The sequence below is a fragment of the Trichechus manatus genome, unplaced genomic scaffold (assembly GCF_000243295.1).
Source record: "Trichechus manatus latirostris isolate Lorelei unplaced genomic scaffold, TriManLat1.0 scaffold00005, whole genome shotgun sequence".
Classification (NCBI taxonomy): Eukaryota; Metazoa; Chordata; class Mammalia; order Sirenia; family Trichechidae; genus Trichechus; species Trichechus manatus.
Window position 1 is genome coordinate 27378161 of NW_004443941.1, and position 13599 is coordinate 27391759.

General features: G+C 43.4%; 1 protein-coding gene across 3 annotated transcripts in view; it reads right to left on the reverse strand.

Moving 5' to 3' along the window:
• VIT (vitrin) overlaps nt 1-13599 on the reverse strand; it is a 140948-nt gene that overhangs the window by 53075 nt on the left and 74274 nt on the right. For 2 of the 3 annotated variants that reach the window (XM_004369562.1, XM_004369563.1), the window contains exons 7-9: nt 12897-13088; nt 7366-7422; nt 5149-5214 (exon numbers count right to left, since the gene is read on the reverse strand). In XM_004369562.1, coding sequence (XP_004369619.1) covers nt 5149-5214; nt 7366-7422; nt 12897-13088 — 315 coding nt within the window. The remainder of the gene's footprint in view (nt 1-5148; nt 5215-7365; nt 7423-12896; nt 13089-13599) is intronic. The other variant, XM_004369564.1, reaches the window with a different exon arrangement.

The following is a 13599-nucleotide window of genomic DNA, read 5'->3' on the forward strand; positions in this document are numbered from 1 at the left end:
AATACACCTTCACTTGCCTACCTCAGGGCTACATCAACTCTCCAGCCCCATGTCATAATTTAGTCTGCAGGGACCTTGATCGCCTTTGCCTTCCACAAGACGTTACACTGGTCCATTACACTGATGACATTATGCTGATTGGACCTAGTAAGGAAGAAGTGTCAATGACTCTGAACTTACTGGTAAAACATTTGCATGCTAGAGGGTGGGAAATTAATCCCACAAAAATTCAGGCACCTTCCACTTCAGTGAAATTTCTAGGGGTCCAGTGGTGTGGGGCATGTTGAGACATTCCTTCTAAGATGGTTATTGCATAAGTTATTGTTCCCACAACTAAAAAGGAGGCACAATGCCTAGTGGGCCTCTTTGGATTTTGGAGGCAACATATTCCTCATCTGGGTGTGCCACTGTGGCCTATTTACCAAGTGACTTGAAAAGCTGCTAGTTTTGAGTGGGGACCAGAACAAGAGAAGGCTCTGCAACAGGTTCAGCCTGCTGTGCAAGCCACTCTGCCACTTGGACCATATGATCCAGCTGATCCAATGGTGCTTGAAGTGTCAGTGGCAGATAGAGATGCTGATTTGTGTCTTTGGCAGGCTCCTATTGGTGAATCACAGTGCGGACCCTTAGGATTTTGGAGCAAAGCCCTGCCATCCTCTGCAGACAACTACTCTCCTTTTGGGAAACAGCTTTTGGCTTGTTACTTGGACTTAGTAGAAACTGAACACTTAATCATGGAACACCAAGTCACCATGAGGCCTGAGCTTCCCTTCATGAACTGGGTGTTGTCTGACCCAAAGAGTCATAAAGTTGGACGTGCACATCAGCACTCCATCATTAAATGGAAGTGGTATATTTGAGATCGGGCCCAAGCAGGACCCGAAGGCACAAGTAAGTTGCATGAGGAAGTGGCCCAAATGCTCATGGTCTCCATTCCTGTCACATTACCTTCTATCTCCCAATCTGCACCTATGGCCTCATGGGGAGTTACATATGATGAGTTGACTGAAGAAGAGAAGACTCTTGCCTGGTTTACAGATGGTTCTGCGTGATATACAGGGCAGCACTCGAAAGTGGACTGTGGCAGCACTACAGCCCCTTTCTGGGACCTCCCTGAAGGACAGTGGTGAAGGGAAATCCTCTCAATGGGCAGAATTTCCAGCAGTGCACCTGGTTGTTCACTTTGCTTGGAAGGAGAAATGGCCAGATGTGCAATTATATACTGATTCATGGGCTGTGGCCAATGGTTTGGCTGGTTGGTCAGGGACTTGGAAGGAAAATGATTGGAAAATTGGAGACAAGGATTTATGAGGAAGACATATGTGGATAGACCTCTCTGAATGGGCCAAAGAAATGAAGATATTTTTGTCTCATGTGAATGCTCACCAAAGGGTGAACTCGGCAGAGGATGATTTTAACAATCAAGTGGATAAGATGACGCATTCTGTGGAAACCAGTTATCCTCTTTCCCCAGCTACTCCCGTCATTGCTCAATGGGCTCATGAAAAAAGTGGCCATGGTGGCAGGGATGGAGGTTATGCATGGGCCCAGCAGCATGGACTCCCACTAACCAAGGCTGACTTGACTGCAACCACTGCTGAGTGCCCAGTCTGCCAGCAGCAGAGACCAACACTGAGTCTCCGATATGGCACCATCCCTTGAGGTGATCAGCCAGCAACCTGGTGGCAAGTTGATTACATTGGACTACTTCCATCATGGAAAGGGCAGCGTTTTGTTCTTACTGGAATAGACACACTGGATATGGATTTGCCTTCCCTGCATGCAATGCTTCTGCCAAAACTACCATCCCTGGACTTACAGAATGCCTTATCCACCATCATGGTATCCCACACAGCATTGCCTCAGATCAAGGGACTCACTTCACAGCAAATGAAGTGGGGCAGTGGGCCCATGCTCATGGAATTCACTGGTCTTACTATGTTCCCCATCATCCTGAAGCAGCTGGCTAGATAGTACAATGGAATGGCCTTCTAAAGACACAATTACAGTGCCAGCTAGGAGGCAATACCTTGCAGAGTTGGGGTAGTGTTCTCCAGGAGGCTGTATATGTTCTAAACCAGCTTCCAATATATGGTGCTGTTTCTCCCATAGCCAAGATTCATGGGTTCAGGAATCGAGGGGTGGAAATGGGAGTGGCACTATTACCCTTAGTGACCCACTTGCAAGATTTTTGCTTCCTGTCCCTGCAACCTTATGTTCTGCAGGCCTAGAGGTCTTAGTTCCAAAGGAAGGAATGCTCCCACCTGGAGACATATCACTGATTCCATTGAACTGGAAGTTATGAATGCCCCCTGGCTACTTTGGACTCCTTCTGCCTCTGGATCGACAGGCAAAGAAGGGAGTTACCATTCTGGGTGATGTGATTGATCCTGATTACCAAGAGGAAATCAGATTGATATTACATAATGGAGGTAAAGAAGAGTATGTCTGGAATGCAGGAGATTCCTTAGGGTGTCTCTTAGTACTACCATGCTCTGTGATTAAAGTCAATGGAAAACTACAGCAACTTAATTCCGACATGACTACTAATGACACAGACTCTTCAGGAATGAAGGCTTGGGTCAGCCCACCAGGCAAAGAACCATGACCAGCTGATGTGCTTGCTGAGGGCAAAGGGAATACGGAATGGGTGGCAGAAGAAGGTAGTTCTAAATACCAGTTACGGCCACATGACCAGTTGCAGAAACGGGAACTGTAATTGTTATGAGTATTTCTGCTTTGTATGTGTGCATCAAATATTTTTGTTTCCTTCACTTAGAAAATATGTAAATGGGGCTAGTGCATTTTCTATAGTACACGTTAGTTGTGTCATGTTAGGCACAAGTATGACTTTCTAATTGTCTTTATTCAGAGATTAAGGAGAAGTGTACATGTGTCAAGTTGACAAGGGGTGGACTGTGATGGTTAAGATTGTGTGTCAACTTGGCTGGGCCATGATTCTCAGTGTTTAAATGTCATCACTCTCATGATTGAATATACTGTGAGTAACCAATCAGATGAAAGGGAGTTTCCTTGGGGTGTGGCCTGCATCTGAATATAAGCAGACGTTCTGGCTTTTTGCTCACTCTGGATCCTGCGGCTGCCTCCTGTTGTCTTATCTCCTGTTCTTTGGACTTGAGCTGTCAGCTTATCTGCCGAACTTGGGATTCGTTGATCGTCACAGCTTGTCGGTGGAGCTTTGCTCTCTGACCTGCTGATGTTGGGTTCGCCAGCCCCTGCAGCTATGTGAATCAGGAGAAACCTTGCAGTCTTGCCTGCTCATCTTGGAATTCATCAACCTTCACAGCCTGTGAGCGGGAGCCCTGTTCTCCAACCTGCCGATCTTGGGCTCACCAGCTTCTATGGCTGCATGACTTGGGAGAGGCCTCTACCCTGATTCATGGACTTGGGACGTTCTAGCCTCTACAATCGCATGAGCTGTTTCCTTGATATAAATCTCTCTTTCTATATATATTTATACACTTTACTGATTTTGCTTCTCTAGAGAACCCAGCCTAAAACAGTGAGGAACTGGGTGATTTCCTGATATGCATGCTATGTTAAACTATCAATTGGCTATCCCTCTATTGAGGTGAGAGCTGGTTGAAAGATATCTAAGAACTCCAAATGGTCTTACCTGCCTTTACTCTGGGTATGCAATGGCTTCCCACCATTTGCAGGAGCCATAATATCTTTTTTCTTTTTCTAAATTTTATTTATTTTATTGTTGTTGAGAATATATACGACAAGAACATACATCAATTCAAAGCTTCTATATGTACAATTCAGCGACACTGATTACATTCTTTGAATTGTGTAACCATTTTCATCCTCCTTTTCTGACTTATTCCTTCCTCATTGCCCCCTCACTGCCTCCTAAGGTTCCTATCTAATCTTTCCAGTTGCTGTTGTCACTTTGATCCCATATACATAGTTCTTAAAGGAGCATAATGCTCAAGGCAGACATTTTTTACTAGTTAAGCTAAACTATTGTTTGGCTTTAAGATGACTTCAGGGTATATTTTTAGTTTAAGGTTTAAATATTATCTCAGGGCAATAGTTTCAGGGATTCATCCACCCTCCGTGGCTCCAGAAAATCTAGAGTCCATGAGAATTTGAAATTTTGTTCTGCATTTTCCCCCAGGAGCCACAATATCTTGACTATACATATCTAAAGTCAATAGAAGTCCCTGGTGGTGCAAATAGTTCAGTACTAGGCTACCAACTGAAAGATTGGTGGTTTGAACCCACCCAGAGGTACCTCAGAAGAAAGGCCTGGTGATCTGTTTCTGAAAGGTCACTGCCTTGAAAACCCTATGGAGCAGTTCTACTCTGCAACACGTGGGGTCGCTATGAGTTAGAATAGACTTGATGGCAACTGGGTAGTTAATAGATGTCTTAACCTATCATGGCTAGTTTAGGTCTGAGCACCTTCTGGGTAGGAGAGTCCTTCCAAGGCAAAGGCACTCTGAGAGTAGACAGGGAGGGTCTGAGGTGCTCAGAGGAAAGTTGCAGGGATGATGGTGGGGAGGAGGGGAGCAGCAGAAATGGGTAGGATTTGAGGATAGAAAAAGTGCCAGAAGCATCTGTATGGGTGAACAAGATAGAGGGTATCATTAGCGGTATGGAGGAGAATGGAGAAGAAACAAAGACTCACAGAGTTATAGAGCGGGAGAGCAGTAAGGGTAGGAAAAAGGCAGTGTAGGCCAATGCTGCATATAACCTTGTAATAAACTCAAGCCTGTCAGGCAGTAAAAAATAGGACCTGGAGATGAGGTGATTTACTTTGTAGCCCCTGTCCCCCCGTCCCCATGCCATGTCTGACTTGTGTGGAGTGTCTGGGTATTTGCGCTTTATCCCAGAAGTGAGCCTGGGATGGGCAGAGTGGGTGCTCAGCTGCGCAGGTAGGAGCCTCTCAAGCTGACATAAATAAGAGCACTTGGGCGTCTGAGCCGACAGATTTTCTCTTTGACGCACTGAGAACAGACAGAGCAGATAGATATTTTCTAGAGGTTAAAATAACTTGGCATGGCTCCAAACCCTGGTGACCGGGTGCTGAGCTGCAGAGGGCAGCACTGAGTGTGTGGGAAGGTAGGTGTCTGCAGAGCAAACCCCTGAGTAGTAGGGATGGCAACAGCGGCCGCTTACCCAGGCTGACATCCATTGCAGCAGGTCTCTGGAAAGCAGCTCCTGAGGAATCCTGCCTCTGGATACCTGAGGGGATTACACAGCATCAGTGGATTTACATGCAACCAGCAAACTGCTTTCTTCTCTTATTTTGCCCCCTGAGGAAAGTGACCCTAGTTCAGATTTTCCTTGGAAATCAGCCATTCTCTCTGTGGTTGGCTCCACTTTTGGGGCTTGCAGAGGAAACAGAAAGCCTGGCCTCCTGAACAGTCCCACGGACCTGTGGAGGCCTAAGATGGCCTTGGAGCCCATGCCCTGACAAGCTTCTGATTCTTAAGCCCTTCTGTGCAGGACAACAGCATGTACATTGGCGAAGGTGCGATTGTGAAGCTCATGGCAGCTGCTAAGCCCCTGCCCTAGATCTAGTGTTAAGGCAGAACAGAACTTACAATGTCTAGGAAATTTTTTTTTTATATTGCCACTGTTGATTCTTTATTTTTTTGCCTATGTCTAGACATCAAACATTCTTAACATATGCATCAATAAAATACATGCTTCATTTGTTTAAAGTGTGTCCACAAAGGACCAAGAGAATTGAAATATTAATTACGTTTGATTTGTACGTAATCAGCTCCAACAAGGACAGAGAATAATCATTTCAGTACTAAGGTATCTGTCTTGACTCTCTTTACTGGTCTTCTCTCCTTTGACAGTCTCTATTCTTGGTTATTCCAATTAATTTGCTTTCTTTCTTTATTTTTTTTTTCTTTTTCCATTAAATACTCTTTTTAAAAAAATTTTTATTTTGCTGTTGTTGTAGAAAATATACTCAGCAAGACATACACCAATTCAACTCTTTCTCCATGTACAATTCAGTGACATTGATTACATTCTTTGAGTTGTGCAACCATTCTCACCCTCCTTTTCTGAGTTGTTCTCTCTTATTCGCATAAACTCCCTGCCCCCTAAGGTTCCTATCTAATCTTTTGAGTTGCTGTTGTCATTTGGATCCCGTATAAATAGACCTTAAAACAGCATAATGCTCAAAGCAGACATTTTTTACTAGTCAAGCTAAACTATTGTTTGATTTTAAGAAGATCTAGGAATCTTTTAACATGAGGAGGGCAGGTGAGCATTCACTAGCCAGAAGAAAACCAGAACTCCTCGATGGAGATCCAAGCTTTCTCTCCTAGTGCCTTGCAGTTTCAAAGGAAATTTTATTCTCTTATCAAGTCTATCACGAAGCATTGGTGGTTCAGTGGTAGAATTCTTGCCTTCTGTGTGGGATACCCGGGTTTGATCCTGGCCAATTCACGTCATGCACAGCCACCCCCTGTCTGTCACTAGAGGCTTGTGTGTTGCTATCATGCTCAACAGGTTTTAGCTGAGCTTCCAGACTAAGACTGACTAAGAAAAAAGAAGGCCTGGTGATGTAGTTTGAAAAAGCAGCCAATGAAAACCCTATGGATCACAACAGTCTGATCTGCAACAGATCATGGGGATGGGCAGCACAGGGCAGTGTTTGCCCTATTGCACATGGGGTCACCATGAGTTGGGGGCCAAGTCAATGGCAGCTAATAACAACAAAAAGAACATCATCAACACATGGAGCAGGCCCAGAGCACAGTTCGTGGAAAGCACCGAACCGTGCTAGATTTTCTCTTTTAATCTCTGAAGGTCTCAACAAAGTTGGAGAAGAGAATTTGCTTCATCCCTCTGCACTTCCAGATCTTGGGCTAAACCATTTAGGAGCGCACACAAAAGTGAAGAAAGGAGAGCCACGGAGGGTCACAACTCATAGGAGACTTCCTAGAGGAGAGAGAACGCATTTCTATACCCCATATTGTAGAAGTACCCAAGCAAAACCAGCTCTGTCCTTTCCTGGAGATGATAACATTCTCCGCTACTCTTTGAGCCTAGTTCCTCAAGCGTTAACCCCAGGTGGTATCCCTTTCCAGGTTTTAAAGAGCCTGGTTACTGAATCCTTAGGAATTCTATCACAACCTCCATGAAATCACCTCAAGGGAATTGAGGCTTTGCTTATTTAATGACTTCCTTACTTATCTTACAAATTTCCTTACAAGTTGGACTCTGTCAGGGCAGTATCTTCTCTTGGCCTAAATGGTTTAATTCTTTCTGTCCAAATTTAAATCAAGTGGCAAGGATTTGGAAAGACACACCCCATGTAAACAAGCTTAACTTTCATCCGTAGCTGGAAAGGCGAATTGAGGTTCTTACCTGGGTTGGCACTGGAGCTGTTTTGGCTGCTTGTGTAGGTAGTTGCGGACCAGAGATCTGCAATAACATGTTACTGGTCAGAGCATGAATTTTAATTTAACTGTTCTCATTCTTTCCATGATCCAATCTAGCAAGACATTACCAAGGTCAGAATCAAGGTAAACCTTCATCCTTGGGCGGTCTGAACCTGCCCTGGAGGAGACATCGAAATGGAGAAAAAAAAATAAAGGTGGATTTAACTCAAAAGACTGCCTGAAAATTTCAGGTAATAAAAACCTTTGCATTTCACAATTGTCAGAGTATCTTTTACCAAAGTGCCATATTTCTTTACACTTCATTATTATAATAATTCTCTTCAACTGTGCCACTCGTGAGGAGGTTAAGGTCATCCTTTAGTAGAAATGTCACTTAACATTTAGCAATTTGCTTAAACTGTGTTAACATGATATTGATGCAAATAGCATTAGCTTTCAGTCATTTTTGAAGGTACACAGTGGGTTATCCTTAATTACCCTGTGAGAGAATCAAATACACTTAAGCATTCATTATTTATTGGGCAATTTCTCTGAAGGAAGATTTTAAAGGGGAGAAGGGAGATGGGGATTCTGTAAAGAGAAATGTAAAGCCCCTTTTGGAGAATGGGGGCCACATGAAAACCAGTTGAGGGAAAGAACCAAGTTTCACGGAGGGGAAGAGATGAGAGGTCATGAAAAAATATCAATTTCTCTTACAATGGTATCTAATCTGCAATCAGTTTATGACTCCCTTTGCCTTTGGTTCAATTATTTGGACACAAACTCAAAATAGTTTTATGTTCTCTCTAATTATACAGATAACACATGCTCACCGTAAAAAATTATATACTATGAATAGTAACAAATCACCTGCAATCCCTCTATGCAGCAGTTACACATATGTAATTTTGGTATACATTTTGCTGTCGCTTTTCCTATGCACACATTCTCACGTACAATACGCAATTACAGAAATGAACTGGTGCCCATGCTATTTTGTAGCTCGCTTCTTTGACTTAACGTTCTGTCACGGGCTACTCGTCCCATGTCAGTAAGTGCACATGTTCATCATAATTTTAATGGCTGTGTAGTAATTTCATTGGAGTTCCTGGGTGATGCAAATAGTTAAAGCACTTGGCTGCCATCAGAAAGGTTGGAGGTTCGAGTTCACCCAGAGGCACCTTGGAAGAAAGGCCTGGTGATCTGCTTTTGAAAAATCAGCATTGAAAACTGTATGGAGCACAGTTCTACTCTGACATCATGGGGTTGCCATGAGTGGGGGTCAGCTCATTAGCAACTGGGTATAGTAATTTCTTTAACCGTTCTTCTAATAATAGACAATTAAACTGTTTTCATTTATTTTTCTATTATGAACAACACCTGTATACATTCTTGGCTGATAATCACCTTAGGATATATTCCTGTAAGTGCAAACTCTGGGTCATTTCTCCACACTCTTGCCAATACTGTGTATTATCATTTTTCAATCTGAATTAGTGAAAAGTGAGATCTTCTCAGTTTAATTTGTATTTATTTGATTCCTGGCAAAGTTGAACATCTTTTGTCATATTTATTGGCCATTTGTCATTCTCCCATTGTGTCTTTACTGATCATGGCCTTTACCTGTTTTTCTTTTGGAACGTTCATGTTGCTATTTGTAATACTGGATTTTAAGAAAAACCTTCACCATATGCCTTAAGGAAGATGGACGTTCACCGATGAGGTATATGTTGGTGAGAAGGGAAAATGTACATGGAAGGGATGGGCAGTTAGAGATGCTGGTCTCTCTTCCTGTCCCAGGTTTCATTCACCACTCCCTCCCCATTAACTACCTTTGGTCAGAGAAGGGGGTGGGGAGTAGGAAGATGAATGATCACAGCCACACCATCCCTGGACACTAGGCAGCATTCTGATCCCTTTCCCTGGCCTACCCTTGGTTGTGGATCCATTTAATCTGTTAGGTCAGCTGAGACAACCCTGGAACTTTTCAGAATGAACCTGACTAGGAAAACAGTGCTGGGCAAAGCCACTCCACCTTCTAAGCCTGCAGTAGATGCAGCTGACCCTGTAGTAGTCTGGAGCTTTTCCAGAGCTCTTTCCTAGGCATCTCTCTGGATCTGGCCCCCAAGGCTACTACCTCTGACCCTGGGGTGCAGCTTTGTGGCCGCCCAGGGTCCTGTGGGGCATTGTGGTTCTTGGCATCTCCCATGAAGAACAGCCTCACTCTTGTCCCTTTGAGAGGTCTCTGTCACTCTGGCTCTTGGCTCTCCTACCCTCAGCCTTGATTTGTTCCTGTCTGTCTTGTTTGGTATGCACATTCCTGGGTCAGTTAAGGGGCCATGATGTGGCCTTGGTGTCAGCCCCATTTTTCTTGGAGTCCATCTTCCTTGGAATCTTTCCACCTGCATTAGCTCCCGCTCATGGACTGGGAGAAGCCCTGTCTCTTCCTGCTACACAGTTCCTAGTTTCCACCAGACTCCCTCCAAGCCCCCATGTCCTGCTGAGAGGCATCTCTTTACCTCATTACAGAACAAAGATGACTCATGGACCCTAAGCCCCAATTGCAGGTCACTCCTGATGCCACCACATACTTCTCCAGTGTCCTGAGCTGAAGTGCTCTGCTGTGGGAGTCTTGTTGGGATGTGTTCCCCAATGTAGCCCAAGATCCTGGAATGGTGCCTGACACATTGTAGGCAGTCAATAAATATTTGTTGAATGAATTCATGAGTTATATTTTGCTTGAACATCTCATCTACTTCTAGAATCTTTTAACTACAGTCACATATATAAGAGAAAATAGAAAAATACTTAATAAATGCACTAATAGCAACTCACTTGTCTATCAGCAGTAGGAGTGTTGTTCTCTTATAATTGGCAGAATATTTTGAGCTCATTTGAAGAAAAAAAGGAGTTATTTAAATACCAAACATTATTTGATATAGTTGGGCTAAAATCTCACAGCAAATATCTACAACCATATGTTAAGACACAGGCATTCGTGAAAGTAGATTGCTGCTTACTGAGGGCTGGAGGGGGTGATAGGAGAAATGGTGACTATTAATGGGTAGGGGGTTTCTGTATGGGGTGATGAAAACATTCTAAAATTGATCGTCTCCAGTGAATATACAAAAAAGCACTGAATTGTATGCTTTCAATGGGTGAATTGTATGATACATGAATTATATCTCAATAAAGCTGTTATTAGACAAAAGACACAAGCATCGAAACCTCAGTTTTCACTTCTGTCCATGCCTACAGAAGATCCTTTGAGTAGGCAATATAATTTTTAAAAAGTTTCCTTCTACCCCCATCTTGGCTCCTTTCTTAGCAATTGCTGTGTTTGCTGCCTGGAGGGCCTGCTCTGAGTATTTGCCCAGCAGCCTGCAGGTCAGCATGGAAGACAGCCCTGGGCAAGGATGAAGAAGGAATGCTGGTCCGCTGGGAGGCTGCTGTCCAAAGCCCCTGTCCCCACGCCAGGAATAACGCAGCTTTGCCAGAGTGGGAGTCACTCCTTCAAGTTTCTTGAGGTTTTCCACAAGCTCAGGACCAACTTGTAGCAGGATTTCAAAGCTCCCAGTGTAGCAAGTAAATATGCCACATGTTTAATTGTATGTGTTATATAAAAATTGACGTCCTCTAAAGAGAAAACAGAAGAAAGCAACTTACAAATATGTGCTCAGCTACTCAAAAATCTTTGAAAGAATCACAGGTCTAAAAGTCAAGAGACTGAAAATAAAAAATAAAATAAAAAAAAAAAACAAGGAAAACTTCTGGCTGCGGAGCCCTCGTTAACCCGGCCATCTAGCATCCTTCCTAGCTGTGTGTCCGTGATAATAATTAGCCTGAGTTCTGTTAAGGGTGATGGTATAATTTGGAAACAGATAAGGCTGATGGTTGAACAACATGATAAGTATAATTAATGTCACTGTACATGTGAAGATTATTGAAATGGCAAATGTTTTGTTATCTATATATTTACCACAATAAAAGAAAAAAAAAAGAAAAGAAAGAAAAAAACATTAGCCTGAGTTAAACAGGAATAGGATGGTAGGGGAGTGTCTGATATATTTCAGAAACCCAAATAAATTATTTTTATGATATCTTTGATTTGGAACTTTATATGACAGTTTCTTCCATGAGTTGTCTGTGAAATGGGATAGTTATAAAAATCCCTATTTCATAAGATTGCTGGAAAGATGAAATTAAATGCATGCAGTGTGCCTGGCACAAGGAAAATATGGACTATATGCACTGTGTTGTTACTTGTTAGTAATTGCAGCAGGAGCTGGCTGTTGTGGTACCCTCTAATCTTGCCACTACATCTGCGTCATTCTCTGATGGTCAGGCCCCTGACGCTGTGATGCTTCATTGGTGCTTGAGGTGTTGGTTTATGGGAGGGAGGCAGGCTTCCAGTGGGGTAGGAATCCTAGCTCTGCCATTTCCCAGCTAGCAGGCCAGCTTCTTCACCACTCTACTCATTGGTTTCCTCATCAGTACATTGGGTTAATCACATTAGAGGTCACACATGTGCTCTGAAGGTTGTTATGAGGATTCGATAGGCTAATATCTGTCAAGTGCGTAGGACAGCGTCTGGCACATTGTAAGTGCTAATTGGGATTTGTTAAATAGATGGATAGATAAATAGCTGGGCTGTGGTGTGGAAGGCATGTATGTGACAGTTACGTTTGGAAGCTGGAGGTGAGGCTGAAAAGAACAAGTTATGGGCATTTCCTTCTAGAAGAAAAAAGCAATGTAGGGACCAGGTGGGAAATACTTAGAAAAAGATTGCTGGGTTAATAGTGGCATTAGTTGTGAAATTTCCCACCCCCTTCCCTGAAGATCTTTAGCCCAGGGCGATGTAGATATAAGCCTGCTAGAAACTTGAGATTGGATTATCAAATGAGCACTTAAGGTCCTGTTTGATGTAACACCGAGATTAATTACACAGACTGGACTTGGCTAAAACCTAAAGCATGATTTAAGAAATAGATACAAGCGATAAGACAAAAACAATCAGAAAAGGGATGAAAATTTCAGCTATGTGGGTTTTCTTAAAGGGCTTCTTTTGGTTTTGTTTGTTTTTAATATTTGAAGACTTCCAGGAGTGTACCATTCTTAACAACAAAACAAAGCAAAACAAAAAACACCAGTGTTCATAGCAATCTACTGTTCTTTGAATTGAGCTTTTGGCGAAATGGGGATTTTGCAATAGGAAAATTTTATGTAATAGTCTACGTTCAAAAGTACAATAACAGCAGTCTTCTTTTTGCATTTCTATTAAGCTCCTCTGCATGGTTGGCTTACTCTTAGGCTCTGACTTATTGGGCTCAAGTTTACCTCTTGTGTCTGGGAGGACGCCAGCCACACACCCTTGGCCCAGCTTTCAGGTGTTCCCCACTCACCCAGCTCAAACTGCGGGAGGTGGCTGTTGCATACTTGTCTTCACACAGAGCTGTTGCTCTAAAACTCAACCTCCTGCTTGTCTAGTCTACAGCAACATGCGGTCTGCCTACTGACCCAGCTCCCGTGGCTCATGGCCCGTGGGCTGTGGTCTGGGGCTGCTGGTGGTAAAAGCTACAGACGGGGATGCCTTTGGCAAGGTGGTATGGCTGGCCTTGGCTGCAGTGGTCATCGGTGTCTGCGTCAGGGTGACTGGCCTTGTGGCTGTCCCTGGAACTGATGGCTTCTGATAGGCTTTTGTTGTCTCACCTGTAAGAAAACGGGATTACATCTGGGCCTTCAAAACAGCTGGTAGGCTCTTACAGGACTAGAAATAAAAATAAAATGAACAAGTGTTTACTGAACACCAGCTACATGCGAGGACCTGTGCTAGGCCTGTTGGGGGTGAGATCTGGATGAATGACCCACCATTCTTGCCCTAAAGCAATGTACAGTCTGGATGGGGAGAGAAGCCAATAAGCAAACCAAAGATGAAATAGCAATAAAATATTCAAATGACAGCTCAGGACTACAACATAGACAAGGCAGAATATGATGAATTGTCAAATTAATTTGACGGAAACCAAAAGCAACGGTCCATAAACATATTGTTCAATTAGCATTGGCCTAGAGATAGTGTCCCTGTGTAGTGCAAATGGTTAATGCAGTCAGCTGCTCACCAAAAGTTTGGAGGTTTGAGTCCACCTGGAGGTGCCTCAGAAGAAAGGCCTGGTGGTCTACTTCTGAAAAATGAGCCATTGGAAATCCTGTGGAGCACAGT